This window comes from Caretta caretta, chromosome 8 (genome assembly GCF_965140235.1).
Source record: "Caretta caretta isolate rCarCar2 chromosome 8, rCarCar1.hap1, whole genome shotgun sequence".
Classification (NCBI taxonomy): Eukaryota; Metazoa; Chordata; order Testudines; family Cheloniidae; genus Caretta; species Caretta caretta.
In genome coordinates, this window is record NC_134213.1 from 83,603,161 (window position 1) to 83,622,767 (window position 19,607).

Below are 19,607 nucleotides of genomic sequence, written 5' to 3' on the forward strand. Positions count from 1 at the left end.
TCAAAAAGGATGCAGCACTCTTGGGTACCAGTTCCAATGCCCATAAACTGAGCTAGACAAAGTAATTAGAAAACAAGATACTTTATAACTGACACTGTGACTACATTGATCTATTAGGTGTTGTAAGGATGGGTCAGTCTGTTCAAGTGCTAGTCTGGCATTTGCACAAACAGGGAATGTGAAAAAAGAAAAAAGAAAAAAAGAAGAGTGAGTAAGGAAAGAAAAACAAGTTGAATTCTTCAACAGTAGTTATTTGACATTTTTAAAATAATCTTTTGTATTCCTGGCTCCTGAACCTGGTTTGTTGCAAAGAGGTAGAGCACTGCATCTGATAATAAGTTGAAGGGTGCAACAGAGAAAGAACATGAACTGTGACTGAATCTATTTGTATGAATGTTTCTGTACGAGTATGTGAAAGAGAAAACTGGAGGACCCATAGAGACTGTCTGAAAAAAGCTGGTAAGCTTGGCAGAAAGATGGGTGGGAACTGGTGTAAAAAGTGAGGGATGTCTGAGTGCCATGCCAGTATAAATAACTTTAAGGCAGCTTCTCTGAACCTGTTTTTCACTCTACAATCATTGGGCGCATTCCTCTCAGACATCAACAGTCCAACGAAACTTGGAGGACTTTTATGGTTTCTGCATGGGATCTGTTCTCATGAAGGCTTTTCATTTTAGTTATTAGAAGCACAATTCTGCAAACCTCACACGCACACAGCACTTACTCATTCCATAAAACTAGTCTACAGCAAAAGAAAGCACAAGAAAAAGTAGCAAAATTAGACCTAAAACAAAAAGGTAGAAATTGAAAAAGCAGATATCATAAGTGTCTATTTTATTCACTATATGATTTTTAAATACAGATTTATAGTTTTCAAACATACCCCGAGGTCTCTAAAAATCCATCCATTATTGTTCAAATTTGGATTCTGCAACTTTAAGCAATACAAATTGGAATTCTGTACATTTTGGGGAAAGGGATTGCATAGCTTTCCAAGAAACAGAATTTCTCGGTTTTGATTTTTATTAAAGCTGTGTATTACTTTTTTCTTTCACACACACACAGTGAATTTTAGAATATAAATCTATAAAACTTCTATTATTCTTTTCCATTCCAGTGTGAATCACTTTTAAGAGGATCAGTTTTCCATTATTTATAGTGCTGAAATAGAGAAATTATATTTACTTTAACAGTGGATTTATTCCTTTGTATCATTTTAAGATCAGAAAATGATATCTGAATTGGATATATGATTTTTATGGTTTACATTATTTGGTAAGGTGTAACTGCTAGGACAGTTAATCTACATTTAGCAAGTTTGGTCTGTGCAAAAAATGGACATATGCAAACCCCCCAAATAAAAATTTTTATTTATATACTCCAGAAAGTGCTGAAATAACTCAGTTTTGGAATCCTAACATAGAACATGTCGAGATAAAGAGATGTTATCTAAAAACTTTCATAACTATAAAACTTTGCTTCACAACCATATTATTTAAAATACTTTCTACGTAGAGTTCCAGCTTATGTTCAGTAGAATGAAAGATAAAATAACATTTTCCGATTATTAGTCATATGTTTGGACTCTGATCCCACTTAAAGGAGTATAAGAGAATAACAATGACAAAACCAGTGAGATCAGAATCTAACCATGCAAACACGCAACTTGCTTATGCCAAATGCAAGACTACCAAAGATTCTGGAAATCAGGTTCACAGAAACCAGCAATGGAAAACGCCTAGCAGGTAATTAAGTCTATTCCCTTGCCAATACCAGATTGTTCTGCAATCTGTTTGGGGAGGAAGAACTGGGTGCCTGGACGCTATTATGATAAGTGCATGATAAATTAGATAGGTTTTTGGTGCTTTGTCCAGTCTAGTTTTAAAATGTGCCCATTAAATAACAGAGCTCCCATTATTTTCCTTGGAAGATTTCAATTTCATAGATCTCACCAAAAGGAAATGTTTTTTTGATACTTAGCCAGAGTGTATGTCTACAGTATAAAATTTTGAAGTTATTCTATTTGAATTTTTGGAAGCGATTTTATACATTCGGTCTTGTGTGTTCCCACTAAAGCGCATGAATTCGGCGGAGTGCGTCCACAGTACCAAGGCTAGCATTGAATGTCGGAGCGGTGCACTGTGGGTAGCTATCCCACAGTTCCCGCAGTCCCCGCCACCCACTGGAATTCTGCGTTAAGCTCCCAATGCATGATGGGGCAAAAACATTCTTGCGGGTGTTTCTGGGTGTATGTCGTCAGTCGCTCCTCCCTCCGTGAAAGCTACTACAGGCAATCATTTCGTGCCTTTTTGTCATGCAGACGCCAAACTTCTTTCAGCAGATGGTGCACCGCTTCTCTCCAGGTACTATGAATCCACCTTGCATTTCCTTTCGTCTTTCTATGTAATCTCTATAAGTATCTACTCTCTCTCTTCCTCATCGGCTGCTTCCGCTGCCAACTCTGCTCGGCCATCGTGAACCAAGCAGCACAGCTTCTGCCGCCAACTCTGCTCTCCCGCTCTTTCCGCGCTACCAAGCTTCTCCATGTTGTCTGTCCTGTGAAAGCCTCTGTGAAAGCTACAGAAGACAGCTGTTTCCCGCCTTTTTTCAGCTATCGTGAACCGAACAGCACCTCTTCCGCTGCCACTCTGCTCTCGTACGTTTCGCGCCCTTTTTCCAGGATTACCCGTGCAGGCGCCACAGCGCAGCAAGCATGGAGCCGCTCAGATCTCCACTGCAGTTTTGACCATTGTAAGTACCTCGCGCATTATCCAGCAGTATGTGCAGTACCTGCAAAACCGGGCGAAGAAGCGATGACAGCACAATTACTATACTGATGAGGACATGGACACAGACGTTCCTAGAAGCACAGCATGTGGCGATCGGGAGATCATGGTGGCGTTGGGCCAGGTTCATGCCGTGGAATACCGATTCTGGGCCCGCAGCAGTGTTGCAGGTATGGGATGATTCCCAGTGGCTGCGAAACTTTTGTATGCGTAGGGCCACTTTCATGGAACTTTGTGACTTGCTATCCCCTACCCTGAAGCGCAAAGACACCAAAATGAGAGCAGCCCTCACAGTTGAGAAGTGAGTGGCCATAGCCCTGTGGAAGCTTGCAACGCCTGACAGCTACCAGTCAGTCGGGAATCAGATTGGAGTGGGCTGCTGTGTTGCAAGTAGCCAATGCAACCATTGACCAGCTGCTATCAAGGGTAGGGACTTTAGAAAATGTGCAGACCATTGTGGATGGCTTTAATGCGCTGGGGTTCCCTAACGCATCCCCCTATCCTGGCCCCAGAACACCTGGACGGCCAGTACATAAACCACAAGGGGTACTCTTCCATGGTGCTGCAAACACTGGTGGATCATAAGGGATGTTTCACCGACATCAACGTAGGATGGCCAGGAAAGGTGCATGACGCTTGCATCTTCAGGAACTCTGGTCTGTTTGAACAGCTGCAGGAAGGGACTTCCTTCCCACACCAGAAAATTACTGTGGGGGATGTTGAAATGCCTATAGTTATCCTCGGGGACCGAACCTACCCCTTAATGCCATGGCTCACGAAGCCGTACACAGACACCCTGGACAGTAGTGAGAAGCAGTTCAACTATAGGCTGAGCAAGTGCAGAATGGTGGTAGAATGTGCTTTTGGACATTTGAAAGCACGCTGGCGCAGTTTACTGATTCAGTTAGATCTCAGCACAACCCATATTCCAACTGTAATTGCTGCTTGTTGTGTGTGCCACAATATCTGTGAGAGTAAGGGGGAGATGTTTATGGCAGGGTGAACGGTTGAGGCAACTCGCCTGGCGGCTAATTTCACATAGCCAGACAACAGGGCGATTAGAAGAGCACAGCAAGGCGCGCTGCGCATCAGAGTGCTTTGAAATTCAGTTTCATGACTGGCCAGGGTACGGTGTGACAGTTGTTTGTTTCTCTTGAAGTTACCCGCCCCCTATATATACATATATATACACACATACATATATGAGAAAGGAAATAAAGTCACAATTGTTTAAAAACCATTCTTTATTATTTGTTGCACAACACATTGAGAGAAATCAGAAGGTAGAAGCCTTTCCCGCATTAGATCCACCATACAGCAGAGCATGCCAGTTTGCTCCTCCATGAGCTTGACTATAGCATCCTGCCTGCTCTCATCGCGCACGTCCCTCCTCTCTTCGTGTTTATTTAACGCTTTATGGGACTCAGCAATTGTTTGCCTCCACACATTCAGCTGGGCCCTATCAGTGCGGGAGGACTGCATGAGCTCGGGGAACATGTCATCCTGAGTTCATTTTTTCTGCCTTCTAATCTGGACCAGCCTCTGGGATGGAGTAGATAGGAGCCACGTTGAAACATTTGCACCTGCGGGAAGAGAAAAAGGGAGGATAATATTTTAAAAGATACATTTTAGAGAACAAAGGGGACACTCTTTTTCAGTGAAACAGGCAATTCATAGTACACAGCACATGTTCTTTAAGTACAAGGTCGCATTTTGCTTCTTATACTGAAGTGCCTGCCACTTTGGTGTGAGTATGCCATCACACGTGGCCAGGCAACAGAATTCAGCTTGCAGGCAGCCATGGTAAGCCGTAGGGGCACGAAGGGTTCTGCTACTTCTGCATTCGTTTCAATGCCTTCAAACTGCCAGGCCCCCTTTCCCATAGCAATGCCTGGTGGGTTTGCCTGCAGGCTCTCTGGGATGATCGCTTCATACAACACCCACCCCTCACCACACACCCACCACGTGGCTCCTATGAGGCTCTGAGCAGGGATGAGCCCTTTAAATGCAAACAGCCCAGCACAGCTGGGTTTCCCCCCACCCCTCGGCTCCGATCAGGCTCTCACTCACCAGAAGTGCTTTCTCCAAGGTCATGGTCCGAGAGCCTGCCTTGGGAGTGGGGGGAGGCTGTTAGCTCCAGCGTTAAGACTAGTTCCTGGCTAGGGGGGAAAACAGATCCCCACTTGCTGCCTGTGCATGGTCGTCCTCCTCCTCCTCATCGTCCTCCAATAACTCATCCTCCTCGCTCCATGCAACTCCCCACCAGCAGGTGTCCGTGGACACCGGTGGGGTAGTGGTGGCATCACCCCCCATAGTTGCATGCAGCCCCATACATGCTGCTTCTACCGTGAGCTGTGACCCAGAGTGCCTGTTCGCCTCCCTGGCTTTTTGGTATGCTTGCCTGAGTTCCTTGATTTTTGTACGACACTGCTCTGTGTCCCTGGAGTAGCCTCTTTCCGTCATGGCCCTGGAGACTTTAGCGTACGTACTTGCATTTCTTTTTTTGGAACGTAGTTCTGCCGTAACAGATTCATCTCCCCAACATGCGATGAGATCCAGTACCTCCCGTTCGGACCATGCTGGTGCTCGTCTGCAAATTCAGGACTGCGTGGTCTCTTGTGATGGTGGACTGTGCTGATGGTCACCTGTGCTGATGGTGACCAAACAGGAAATGAAATTCAAAAGTTCCTGGGGCTTTTATTGCCTACTTGGCTAGTACACTGGAGTTGAGTGTGTTGTCCGGAGCGGTCACAAGGGAGCATTCTGGGATAGCTCCTGGAGGCCAATAATGTTGAATTGCGCCACTCCACTTGCCGAGGTGGAGTACAGAAATCGGATTAAAGAGCCCTTTAAATCGAAAAAACCGGTTTGGTCGTGTGGACAGAATCAGTTTTATTTCTAATTAACTTGGCTAATTCCAAAATAACCGCTTACTGTAGACCAGGCCTAAGTTTTTCTTTTCTTTCTCAAAATATTTATTTGTATTACCGTAATGCCTCTAACCTTCTCATCACTAGATAGTGGAAATCTGTATTTGCTACTAATTTGTACTATACACAGTTGACAGACATAGCACGTTAAATACCACAGCTATGCCCATTACTCCTTGATCATGTTAAATAATCCCTACCCCTCCTTAGTAGTATTTGCACTACACATGAGCAAATGCATTTCCAAACCCACTAGAACTTTATTATTTCAATATTTGGAAGAGAACTTGACTTGATAATCACTAAGTATTATGTACATTTATTATATGAAGCGTTCATGATTTGTGGGGTTATCATAAGCAGAAACAGATTCCTTAAAGATAAATGTAACATTCCAATAATTCATTACTTCAGACTTGTTTGCCTCACCCCTCTCCAACCAGTAACCAAACTCAATGGAGACCTCTTCTTTCTTTTTTCACCAAGTCCAAGATCCTGAAGACCCCCACTGAAGCTTGAGGACTGGAAAAAATAAAAATCCTCCCAGCCTCTTTCTCCATTAGACCACTCCCAATTGTGCAGGCTATTCCCATACTTAACGATGGTTATCTCTGAAGAGGCACAATTGCCTGCTAAATTCCACTGCTCTTTGAGAAGCAAGTTGTTTTCTCCCATCTTCTTTTATCAGAAAGCCAGCATCGAAAGCCAATGCCACCTTCCAAATCCAAGTAAGGCCCTTCTGGTGGCTACCCCATCCACTGTCTGAGCTAAGTGGACCCAGGAAAATGCTCCTTCTATACCTGCTATCCCAGCCTTTTAAGCACTATGAGGCAGCCATATTGCACTGGGCTAACTGAAGCAAACCGTCCCCAAATCCTATCATAGATGGCATTACCATAAGTATTTCTGCCCCATAGTTTTTAAACAGCCAGAGCAGCAAGCCTGGGAGAAGTGTGCCTCAGTCACGTTGTTGCTTCCTGCCCCAGATCAGCCTCCATTATGGTGAGAAGGCAGGGGCCCTCTTTGTTAGCTCTTCAGAGAAAAGGTGCAGGAAGAGCCAGATCAGTGGGGGAGGACACTTGCATACTCATCCCCGACCCCTAACCTCAGAAAACAAAAGTGAGAAAGGACAGCCCAGATTCTGTTGAGGGAGGCTGGCACAGATGAACGACCTGAGAATTCCCTGCCCATGAAACTAAGAATGTGTAGAACCAAGGAACTTTAATACTGCAGAGCAAGGGGATAATATACGGTGACCAGCAGCTCCACCTCTTCTTCCTATGCTTGGTTTCACAAAACGCAGGCTCATTTTGCAACACCCAACATGTCTGGTGAAAAAAAGTTTAAAACATTTTCCTCAACAGCTATAAATCCCCCCTCAGCCCAACTTTACATCCTTCAGATCTCTGCAGAAGGTTAAAAGAAAAGGAGTACTTGTGGCACCTTAGAGACTAACCAATTTATTTGAGCATAAGATTTCGTGAGCTACAGCTCACTTCATCGGATGCATACTGTGGAATGTGTAGAAGATCTTTTTATACACACAAAGCATCCCCCCACCCCACTCTCCTGCTGGTAATAGCTTATCTAAAGTGATCACTCTCCTTACAATGTGTATGATAATCAAGGTGGGCCATTTCCAGCACAAATCCAGAGTTTAACAAGAATGTCTGAGGAGTGGGGGGAGGGGGTAGAAAAAAACAAGGGGAAATAGGTTACCTTCCATAATGACTTCGCCACTCCCAGTCTCTATTCAAGCCTAAGTTAATTGTATCCAATTTGCAAATGAATTCCAATTCAACAGTTTCTCGCTGGAGTCTGGATTTGAAGTTTTTTTGTTGTAATATCGCAACTTTCATGTCTGTAATCGCGTGACCAGAGAGATTGAAGTGTTCTCCGACTGGTTTATGAATGTTATAATTCTTGACATCTGATTTGTGTCCATTTATTCTTTTACGTAGAGACTGTCCAGTCTGACCAATGTACATGGCAGAGGGGCATTGCTGGCACATGATGGCATATATTACATTGGTGGATGTGCAGGTGAACGAGCCTCTGATAGTGTGGTTGATGTTATTAGTACCCCATAAAGGCTTCCACCAATGCAACTAAAATGGTGCCATGACTCCACATCACACTCCAAATATAAATATCACATAGCTTGTGTTTCACTTCCACTTGAATCTCGATGGCATGAGAACAACTAATAGGCTAAATGGCACAGCAGCTAGTTGCTTTCCTGTCACTATTAAGAGACCTACAAACCAACCAGTCAAAACAAAAAGCACACTTCACAGCTAGTTACGAAACAGGACATACTGTGTTACTGGCTTTTGTACATTGAGCCTAAACACTCCAAACCACAGGCGGGCAAACTTTTTGGTGTAAGGGCCACATCGGAGTTGCAAAACTGTATGGAGGGCCAGGTAGGCAAGGCTGTGCCTCCCCAAACAGCCTGCCCTTCTCAGAACCTCTGACCCATCCAACCCCCCAATGCTCCTTGTCACGGGACCTCTGACCCCCTACCCAACCCCCCTATTCCCCGTCCCCGATGCCCCCGCCAGAACCTCTGCCCCATATCCAACCTCCCCCTGCTCCCTGTCCCCTGACAGCCCCTGGAACCCTCTGCCCCATATCCAACCTCCTCCTGCTCTCTGTTCCCTCGCTGCCCCACCCCACAGGACCCCACCTCCTAGCCAACCCCCCCCCACTCCCTATCCCCTGACTGCCTCCCAGGAACCCCTGCCCCTTATCCACACCCCGCCCCACTCACCATGCTGCTCAGAGCTCGCAGCCCCACCACCCGGCAGGAGCAGCGGTCCAGAACGCTGGAGGCGTGGCACGCTGAAGCTGCGTGGGAGGGGGAACAGCGGCAGAGGAACTGGGTGCTAGCCTGCCCGGCCAGGAGCTCAAGGGCCGGGCAGGACGGTTCCACGGGCTGGAAGTGGCCCGCGGGCCATAGTTTGCCCACCTCTGCTCCAAACCCATCTCTCTCCTACTGCTCCCTCCTGTGCTGCAAGAAACTGCATAAAAGCAGGCAACCAAGAGGATGGGTCTGGAAAGCAGAGCTGGTGCTAGGCATAAGCAGACTAAGCAATTGCTTAGGGCCCCAAACGGTCAAGGAAGCCCCCCCTATTATTAGTATGCGCTGAGGGGGCACACAAATATTCCTGCTTAGGGCCCCCAATGGGCTAGCACCAGCAATGGCTTAGGATCCCACTTTCTATATAGAAATATAATAATCTATGGGTTGGAGCAACCTTTCCTCCTCCCATAAGTTTCACCACAGACCAGTATAAGATCCTATCTGAGGAGGTGCACGGTCTGACAAGCTTTAATATAGCTAAGATGGTTTTTGAATGTTGGTCTGATAGTTGTGGCCAAATTATACATTATAATTAAATCGCACACATGCAGCACTACACAGTCACTGCTATCTCCCCAAAAGCTTGTGGAAAAATAATCTGTCTGCATTTCATTCCTGCAAAAAGTTACTTAAATATTTTGCACTTCCAGAAGTCTCAACAACTGGCATTTATAAGAAACCATGTACTATACATAAAGCTGCAACAGTCGGTACAAGCTGCCTAGAAGATTCAATTTTGTAGTATTTTATCAACAGTGGATTTTTTAAGAAGTCGTATACATCTTTTATCTACAATTTTATATTCCCTGAAACCTTGGGGTTATCAAAGAAGTGCTGATACCAACTTACCTACAGCACTGCTATAAAAGTGTCACAGCTTGTAAATGGAGAATGTAAGTTACTGCTGAGCCAAAGCAGAGTCCATCCAATAATTACATTTTGATTTGGTTTCTTATATTTGTCAATTAAAAAGCAAGGAGTTCACAGAATAACATCACATGGTGCATGTACTTCTGCTGCCACTCAAACACACACACACCCCTAGTTTTACACTGCAGTATTTATGACAATGTTTGGTCTACAGCTTCTATTTTTCCCCTAATGATCTCTCCCTCCCTATTTTAAAAACTAGGGGCCATATCCTCATCTGGTCTAGATGTGATGTGCTCTTCTACACTAACTGTGGATGTGGCCCTTGTAGTTAAATTAAACCCAAGTGTGTGGCTTTTATATAGAACTGTGGCTAAGAAAGCTAACAGGAGAAAAGGAAAGGTGGCACCTGTTTTTTGTTTGTTTTTAAAAAGTGAAAAAATGAAAGTGAAGTCAGTAGAACTGTTTGTATGAGTAAAGATTACTCACATGAGTAAGGGCTGCAAGAACAAAACTTAACAAGTGAAAAATAAATGGCCTGATTCTCCTTTCTTTTCCATGGCTGTAAATCAGGAATAATGCCATAAAATTAACCGTGTAACACTTGTACTAGAACAGTGGTTCCCAAACTGGGGTTCATGAACCCCTGGAGGTTCGCACAAGGTTACAGGGGGTTGGCCAGAAAAATTTCCCTAATGGCGGCTAGAGGACCCCGGGCATAGGAGGAAGCAGGTGGGACCCGGTTCCAGGGCACACAGCCTGAGCCCCATGGAGCGCTGAGCGGGCAGCCCGAGCCCCACGGAGCGCAGGGCCGGGAAGTTGGGGCTAGCAGCCCGAGCCCTGCCCCCATCAGCGGGGGGCCGCCAGCCCGAGCCCCAGCAGTTAGCATGGGGTTGGCAGCCCAAGCCCCATGGAGCGCGGGGCTGGGCAGTTGGGGCTGGCAGCCCAAACCCCAGCAGTCAGCGGGGACCAGAAGCCAGGAGCTCAGTGGAGTGCTGAGCAGGCAGCCCAGATTCTGGCGCGGGGCCAGCAGCCTGAGCCCCCCAGGCTGGGCAGGGTGGCAGCTGGGACCCCAGGTCTGCAGGTGGCAGCTTGGACACCAGTCCTTGGCAGACAGGGGAAGTTAGACAGCATGAAGGGCAGAGTGAGCGGGGGGGGGGGTGGTCAAGGCTGTACGTGGGGGGTGGTCAAGTCTAATTTGTCCCTCACAGGGCACCCTCTTAGGGATGGCCCTAGTGGTGGAAGAAAAGGTGTTTGCGCGCCAAACCAGCCGGAACCACGTTGTAGCCTATGGAGCAACATAAAGGTGGCTCAGTAATTCGATACTTAGTCATTCTCTCTGGAGTGCTGTTTTGCTTCAGTGAGATGTGAGTGAATCTTCTTATTTTCTGGTTTGTTGGTTGTTAGCATTCTCTCTGTCTTATTTTTATTAGAACTTTTGTACCCAAGTTCAATGGATAAGTGGCTGAAAAAGGAAAGTGTAAAGATACAAGAATTAACTAGTGTTTCCTCAAGTCCACACTGTGGAAAATCTAAGTATAATGATCATGATGATCCTGGAAAGTCACTTACAAAGAAGAAAAAATATGACGATGATTATATAAAATATGGCTTTACATGCATTGGTGATCAAGAACGTCCAAAACACTGTGTGTAATTTGTGGTGATGTTCTAGCAAACAGCAGCCTCAAACCTTCTCTACTTTGGCACCATCTACTAGGCATCCCGCACAACTCGACAAGACTGTTGATTTTTTCAAGCGAAAAATCAGCTGAGAGGAAAAAGTGACATTACCAGTTTTATATCCAAAGCAAGTTCTGATAATGAAAATGCACTTGAAGCGTAATACACGTGAGCTACCGAGCAGCAAAAGCACCAGAAGCCCATACCATAGCAGAGAGCTTGACTGGTCCATGTATAAAAGACGTAGTTCATTGCATGCTCAGAGAAAAGGCTGCAAAAAGGATTGACATGGTACCTTAGTCCAATAATACGTTGTCATGAAGAATTAATGACATCAAATAATGTAGAGACTACACAGAGTGGAAAAGTCCATATTATGCTATACAGTTGGATGAATCAACTGATGTAGCTAATCTAGCTATTTTGCTACTGTTTGTACGTTATGTAAATGAAGGTATGGTTGAAGACTACTTGTTGTTTTGCCAACCATTGAAAGAAAGAAGGTACAACTAGAGAAGATATCTTCAATCTGACTAATGCATATTTTCAAGAAAAGGAAATAGATTGGACCCGTTGCCTAGACATTTGCACTGATGGGGCCACATCAATGACAGGGAAGTATACTGGATTTGTAGCTCAAACAAAAAAAAGGTCGCATCAAAAGACTCTTGGACTCATTGCAGTATCCATAGATAAGCCCTTGCAGCAAAACGCATCCCTGAGGGACTGAAGGAAGTGCTGGACAATGCAGTGAAAATGGTGAATTTCATAAAATCACAGCCAACAAATTCCAGAATATTTCATGTACTTTGTGAAGAAATGGGTAGTATACACAATTGTCCGTTGACTCATACTGAAGTTAGATGGCTCTCACAGGGCAAAATCCTTGTGCGCTTGTTTGAGCTTAGAACAGAAATCCTAGTTTCTTTCAACAGCCACCCTTACCACCTTGCCAGCTGTATGGAAAATAGTGTCTGGCTCCAGAGCCTAGCCTATTTAGCAGATATTTTCTCAAGAATTAATGACCTAAATTTATCTCTTCAAGGCCTCAATATAGCAGTTTTCAATGTGCAAGAGCAAGTTGAATCCATGATAAAGACGCTGCAGTTCTGGGAAAGTTGTTTGGAAAACAATCAAACTGAGTGTTTCAGTACTCTTCATGACTTCCCGGCAGAACATAAACTTCAGTTGGATCAGTGCACTAAAACCAATATAACTGCATACCTAAAAGGACTTTGCACTACTTTCAGAGAATACTTTCCAGCTATGTCAGGTGATAATGACTGCATTCACAACCCCTTTGACGATACCACTTTCTCAGCACAGATATTGAACACTGAGGAAATAGAGAAATTGATTGAGATCTCCTGTGATTACGAACTGAAAAGGAGTTTCAGAAATCTGTCATTGATCAACTTTTTGCTGAGTTTAAGAAACGAGTACCCCCTTCTGGCAGAAAATGCTGCTACAGTATTGTTACCATTTTCAACAACATACTTATGCGAGAAAGCATTTTCCTCGTATGCACATCTGAAAACCAAATAGAGAAACAGACTTGATGCCAAACCAGACCTGAGACTTTCTCCCTCCAGTGGTTCCGGAGTTCCAAGAGCTATGCAGAGCAAAGGAAGTGCATCCATCACACTGAGGAAATTTAAACTTAAATCCCTGGAAATATTAATTCTTAGGAGGGGTTTCACGAGATTTCCCAATTTAGTGAAAGGGGTTTGCAGGTTGTTAAAGTTTGGGAACCACTGTACTAGAGGGAAATGAGACACAAGGGGACAAATTCTCAGCTGGTATAAACTAGCATAGATCCACTGAAATCTGACAGTATATCAAATCTATACCAGGTAGGAGTCTGGCCCAGTTGTCTTGGTACATTCAAGGAGTCTTGGTACATTCAAGTCCATGTCTGTTTGTTGCTAATATGTACTCACCTACATACATCAATTCACTGCTTATCCTTCTGAACACAGTTCCCTTGAGAAAAAGCAATCATGCACTAGATAGGTGTGAAGGACACTATCCTTGGAAAAGTATACGGTGAAAGGAAGTACAGAGTCCTAGATAGCTGGTGCTACCAATTAAGAAAACCAAATATCCAAAGTTCAGAAAAGATTCTGATGTCCAAGTTTGGCTGAGGATACCCAGACTATGGAGGTCTTATGGTTAAGGCAACTTGGCTGGAGATCTGGGTTCCATTCCTGGCCCTGCCATGGCCTTCCTGTGTTCAGAGTTCAACATAATTCACAGGAGTATTGTGAAGCTAAAATCATTAATGTTTGTGAGGTGCTCAGATACAGCAATGTGGTGAGAAATGCCAGAGGAAAAGCCTATAGCTTTATTAATATAATTCCAATCAAATAATAAAAGGTCACTTATTAGCAGTGAGTCAGTTGACAAGTCCAAAGTCTTAGGGCAGAGAATACTGCTATATGCACATACTACTGTTCAAGTAGCACATTTGTATACAGTCTCTCAACTCCGATCAGAGATTTAGAGGTAGTCTCACTGATCATCCTTTAAAGTTCATGGGACAGATTCTGATCTCACACAAAATGTTATACTGTTGTAATGTCAAAAAAATTATTCCAGCTTTACATCAGCATAACTTTGATTAAAATAAGTCTCTGTGGTAATTTGCTGTCTGGCAATCCAGCTACTTCTGACCTAGAGGTGTAAGCAGTTCTTGGTGTAGTTGCTGAGCTGGTACAAGATCCTGTTCTTCATGACTTCCCAAATGAAAGAGTCTGCAGTGCCATTACGGTATATTTTGTTATGCTCTATTAAAAGTTTCTGGAATATTTTCACCATCTACAGTTTTACAGCTTTTATGCAACAAACTTAGAGACAGGAATACATTATCTGAACAATTACTCATAAATAATATAATTTACCATGAGCTTTTTATGGAAGGAGCCATCAGACATAAGTGTAAAAGCGACAGACTCCAAAAGAATGTATCAAAACTACCAGATAAACGTTCCAAACATCCTGACCAGTATAGTTAGTGTCTCTTTTGTTACTCTTTTGTTACAATTTATTGACATTATGATGCTGTATATGGAGATATGAATACAATATTAAAGTAAACTTTATCAAGAGGAATTTATTTTGTGTACACAAGATTAAACATTTTAACTACAAAAAAGTTAATAGAGCTCTGACTTTCTCCTCTATGTCATGTCCCAAGAAGGTCAGGTTAACTAAAATAAATCAACTGCCTACTAGAGCCCTGTGGACAGAAGTTAGTTGTACAGCAGCTTTGAAAATTGGGGAAAGATAAAATTAAGCACAAAGATCTAAACTTTGTCTAGGGCACAGGCACCAAACTGTGCCCAGCAAGAGACCACAAGAAGGAAGTTGTCCACAGCAACCTTCCTGGAGCATTCCATAATGGGGCACAAAGACCTTTTCTGCATGTTATCCCCATGTACACCCCTGAAATGGCAGCGACCTCTGTGTACAAACACCTACACAGATTATTCATGCTTTTATTATGTATCATTTGTATTAGCAGAAATAATTTGTCTGGATCCTGTGTGCAGAGCTGCCTGGGGGCACCTGTTTGGGAAACAGGTCCATGCTGAGACAGAAGACAGTCTTAAAAAAATATATATATCACATATCCTCAGTGTAAACTTGTCTACATGAATACTTAATTTGCGGTGCATAAATAAGTCAGTGCATAAATCTACCCCGGGCTGGCCTACCATGCACAAAGTGTGTTTGTGGACCCTGCTGCCACGTACTGAAAGTTCTCTAAATGCCCTTTGATCTCCCCTCTTTGAAACAAGAATAGATTAAAGCACACTAGAGAACTTCTAGCGTGTGGCAGGAAGGTCCGCATGTACACTTACACTATGTCTATGCTTGGAACTATTGGTATGAGTCCCAGCTCGCACAGATATCCTACACGAGTTCTCATCGAGCTAGCACACGAGTGTAGCACAGGGCAGTGGCTAGCCACTCTGAGTACAAACCTACCTTGACCCCGTGGGTACGTTCTCAGGGCAGCTGGCCTGTGCCACCACTTGCTGCTGCCTGTGCGTCCATGGCTACAGGACTCAATGAGAACTAGCAAGAGTAGGTTCATGCAAGCTGGGACTCACACCCCTAGCCTTAGTGCACGGCAAGCTAGTGCAGGGTAGATTTACACCATGCCTTGCCACAAACTACACGTTTGTGTAGACAAGCCCTAAAATCAGCTACAGTCTCAATATTCTTGGGTTATTTGAGCGGAAAGCTAAGAAATTTTGGAGCTGAAAATAGTAGATGACTCCATATACAATGCAAAAGCACACAGTGCCTAAAAAGATGCCAGCTAAAGAAACCACCCTTGTAAGGCTGTTTGTAAAGTGTGAAGAATGAGGTTGTGTAGTATTTTTTATAAATATCATATGCTCCTTAGGTTTCAAGTCTATTATTTGTGTCTACATTATGTAAGATTCAATATAGGGCTGAATTCCGTAAGCGTTCCTTGCTCCCACTGACTTAAAAGATGCCACAAAATCAGACCCCATGCTCAGAAGGAGCATTCAAACAGGGGGAAACAGATCGCAAGTACATATTGAAGGCCTTTTTCCTTCCCTGGCCTTTAGAGTGCAAAAACACTGTATACATTGACATGGGGCCCAATCTTGCAAGCCTTTGATGCACAGGTCTCCCAAGGACTTCAAGCAGTCTACTGATTTGTGAGCCAGTGAAACCCACTGTTCAGTGTGTCGTAAATCTCCATCTAATGACTAGTCCAGAGAGGTAATGTGTTGGCTGCCTGATAGAAGAATTATTCCCTTAGCTCAAAAGGCAGAGGCTGCTGCTTTTAGCTCTGGCAATCATGGGTTTGGTCTCTGGTTGTAACCCACAGTGGTGGTCATTAGAAAGACAGATATGGACATTTATTCATAGTTATTTGTTTATAGTACGTGTGTCTTGTAGGGTTGAGAAAACAAAGATATTGTAAACAATAGGGGCCAAATACTCATGTATATTCATTTAAGCTAACGGAGCTATGGTGATGTATAACATCTACAGATCTGGGCCTAAGCAAAAGTGAATGTGGCTTTTTTTAGCGTTGTAAAAAAATTCTCAAAACCTCTATAAAAAAACTGGCTCGCTTTTATACAAATAGCTTTACATAAGTGTTTGATAAAGGCTGTGCACTGAAACAGCAGGGAGAGTGAATCGCTATTACATTTACTTAGTTGGAATAAATACGTTACAACTAAAGAGGTTTTATTTTTTAACTTGACAAAGTAATCCCATTATAAATCCTACTAAGGATGGTCATGAAACTGTTTTATCTTTTATTATTAAAGAGAGAAGAGGGAAAAAGATCTACTCTTCATTTAAGGATGATTTATTTTTCTCTCTTCACCCCACCCCACAGACTTCAGAGCTTGAGCTCCAGCCCAAGTCACAACTTCAGAGCACAAGCGGGAGCCCCACTAGTGTGAGTCTGTTGACCAACGCAGGAAGGCTCACTTCCCCAGGCTGTGTAGACATAGCCAGAGAGCAAAGACAGCCCCTGCCCCAGAGAGCTTACAAGGTAAGTAACAGGCTGCACTTCAACGGTGAGTGAATACGGCAATGTAAATATAAGATGTCATTATTAAAGCAGTGTTAAAAGCTGGTGAAGAATCTACAATAAGTAAGTTTCATAGCTAGCACTTGGGCTCCTATCACGATGATATTTAGCAAGCAGAAACATAGGTGGATGAGAGAAGTTAGCCAGAGCAAAGTGAAAAACCAAGAAGAAGATTTAAATAATGATCTCTTTCAAATATGAGCTGATCCTGCAGTACTGTTTGACATAGCTTTAATGGCTGTGTAAAGAAGGAAATAACTAACTTATCATCATCGGGGGGCGTGGGGGGGGGGGAAATCAGGATTTCATATTAATACCAAAATTAAATATCCATAAGGATACATTGGACAGCTTGGAGTATTGATATGACAGAAATAGTATAAGACATGAATTTATCAGATTAAAACTGGCCAATTTGGAAGAATTGCTGGAAATGTTCCATGTGAACTTATTTCAGCAAAGAAGGTTTGGGTCACATATTTACCATTTAAAGAATTTATCAGCCCACAGGACAAAGATCCAATCTCAGTCTAGGCAGCTATCCAAAACTGGTATTCAGTATATGATTTTTCAAGCAAAAAAGACCCGGCGTACATAACTATCTTAGCCAAAGAACATGATCAGGTCTACGGTAACTGAACCCAAACTGAAATGCTTCCTATTTTGGATCAAGTAGCAAATCAAAAGTCTTTAATGAAATGAGCAGGTCTTGAAAAGTTTACTAACTGCAGGCATGCAAGTCAGAGATAGATATTAGATCTGGGTGGAGAACAGAAACACTCTGTTGTGGAGGATTTAGAGACTTTGTAGTTTGCTTTCATTCTGATTCAGAACAAAACCCAAACTCTCCAGGAAAGAATTTCAGGAAAAAAATGTTTTGAAACATTTTGTTTAGACAAAATTGAAAAACACTTCAATTTCAGCTAATTTTTATTTTATAATACCACCAAATTTTAAAAATCAAACCAAAATGTCATTTTGAAGGGAAAAAATATCAAAACATTTTGTTCCCAAAAAAAGGCAAAAATGGGCTGTTTTAACATTGTAGTAATTCTTTCCTTTCCTACCCTGCCTTGCCCAAAATAAAATTTTGATAAAATCATGTTTATTTATTAAAGCATTTCCATTTTGATAGAATTGCATTTTCCAAATGAAAACTGTTCCACTGAAGTTTTTTCAACTAGCTCTAGTAAATATGAACAATGAGGGTGAGAACCAGAAGTAATGCTCTGGCAAAACCCATTCCCATGCCAGCTGCTGGTAAGTGAGGGTGATGTCACTATTTCAGGGCTCTGTCTTAAATATCAGTCTCACTCTGGTAAGTATCTGATAAAGCCAAAGCTCCTCTCCCCTTCTGGAGCCACTTGGCTGCTGCAAGAGAAGAGATTCTCGACTATTCTACTTTTCTACCAGAGCCTTTTTACTACTGCGATGACGGTCTTCATCTGGCTTTCTTCTCCTCCCAACCTCCTGAGTACTGTACTGCCAAATCCAGAGAAGAACAATTCCTAAATAGTCTGTGAGTAACTATACCACGACTACTTTTAGAAAGCATTCAGAGATACCTCGTTTGAAACGGTCTGAAAACTGACATGAACTCTACATAAACTCACATAAATAAGTTAATAATATTTCTCCTCCTCTGTATACCGTGGCTAGTCTAATCTCTGCAACCCAGCTCAGTCCCATACAGCAAAGTATTTTTCTGAAAGGCTGAGGCCAACTGGAATTTTACCAAACTTGAGGGAAAAAAAAATCACTTACGAAGACAGACAACAACATTTGTGAAAATCCAGCATTACCCCAAGTATATATAATAGAGCATAAGCTCATGATTTAATTCTTCACAGTGCAAAATATAACACACACACACACACACAGAGCTATTTATAGTCAATTCTATGTAATGTGATGCTATAACTGAGAAAGATATAGCATAGTTTTGGTTCCACCACAGATATTTTATTTTATTTACAGAAACTGTATTTCTGAGGTAGGGTGGGAAATCATTAAATTAGAGGCTGTATCCGTTCCGAAAGTGGTATAAACGAGTGTAACTCCAGTAAAATCAATGGAGCTATGCAGATTTACATGAGCTTAGGATCTGCCCAATGGTTCACATAGCTACCTCCCTCTAAATAAAGCACTGTAAATTCCGTTTATACATGTGTGAAAGCATCAGGAAATTCAAAGCTCTGATTCCCACAGCAACCATAAGTATTTAAGTATGGTACCATATGAGGTTTGTGTGTATGTATATACAATACCATGGTTTAATTGTGGCTGCTGCAGAAATCAGAGCTTTGAATTTCCTGATGTTCATTTGTAAACTGAAACAAAAACTTGATATAAATTTAATAGAGTCCTCCAAACAAACCCAAATCAGAAATTCTTTCTATACAATTCCTTTGTACTGACAATAAGCAGCTGAAATTTCAGCCAAAACAGCCAATTTTTTCCCCAGAAATTTATAAACACCTAAAAACATGAGCTCATAAAAAGGCTCATAGCAATGTTCCAATAATAAAACCATTTAGTACATTAGCAGTTCATTCAGAGGAAATCAATCAGGAATGATAACTGAATTCTCCCTACGCTAAAGGACATACTGTAACAGAGGTCTGACCATCCAGAGCCCACCAGATCAGGAAGAATGAGTCCATTTCTGCCAATGAAGCTTGCAAGCCTGATTAACGTACAACAGAAGATTTATTTTTCCGTAAGGACTCAGAAAAGACTGTTGTCAGTCTCACAGATCCTCCTACTTGGGCTAAGTAGTAGGTCTGAAGAAGAAAATCTCTAGAGGATAGTAATCTTTAGAATATTGATTCTACTGAGTAAAGATAACGAGCCAGATCCTGCAGATCTTTTCCAGGCAAAAG

The 19,607-nt window shown here is 42.8% G+C and overlaps 1 protein-coding gene across 4 annotated transcripts in view; it reads right to left on the reverse strand.

Moving 5' to 3' along the window:
- PTGFR (prostaglandin F receptor) overlaps positions 1-19,607 on the reverse strand; it is a 37,551-nt gene that overhangs the window by 5,019 nt on the left and 12,925 nt on the right. Inside the window, exon 3 of one of the 4 annotated variants that reach the window (XM_075131709.1) lies at positions 4,013-4,369. The exons of the other annotated variants lie outside the window; for them this stretch is intronic. Coding sequence (XP_074987810.1) covers positions 4,235-4,369 — 135 coding nt within the window. The 3' untranslated portion in view covers positions 4,013-4,234. Of the gene's footprint in view, positions 1-4,012; positions 4,370-19,607 lie in introns of those variants that run through there. 4 annotated transcript variants of the gene reach the window in all.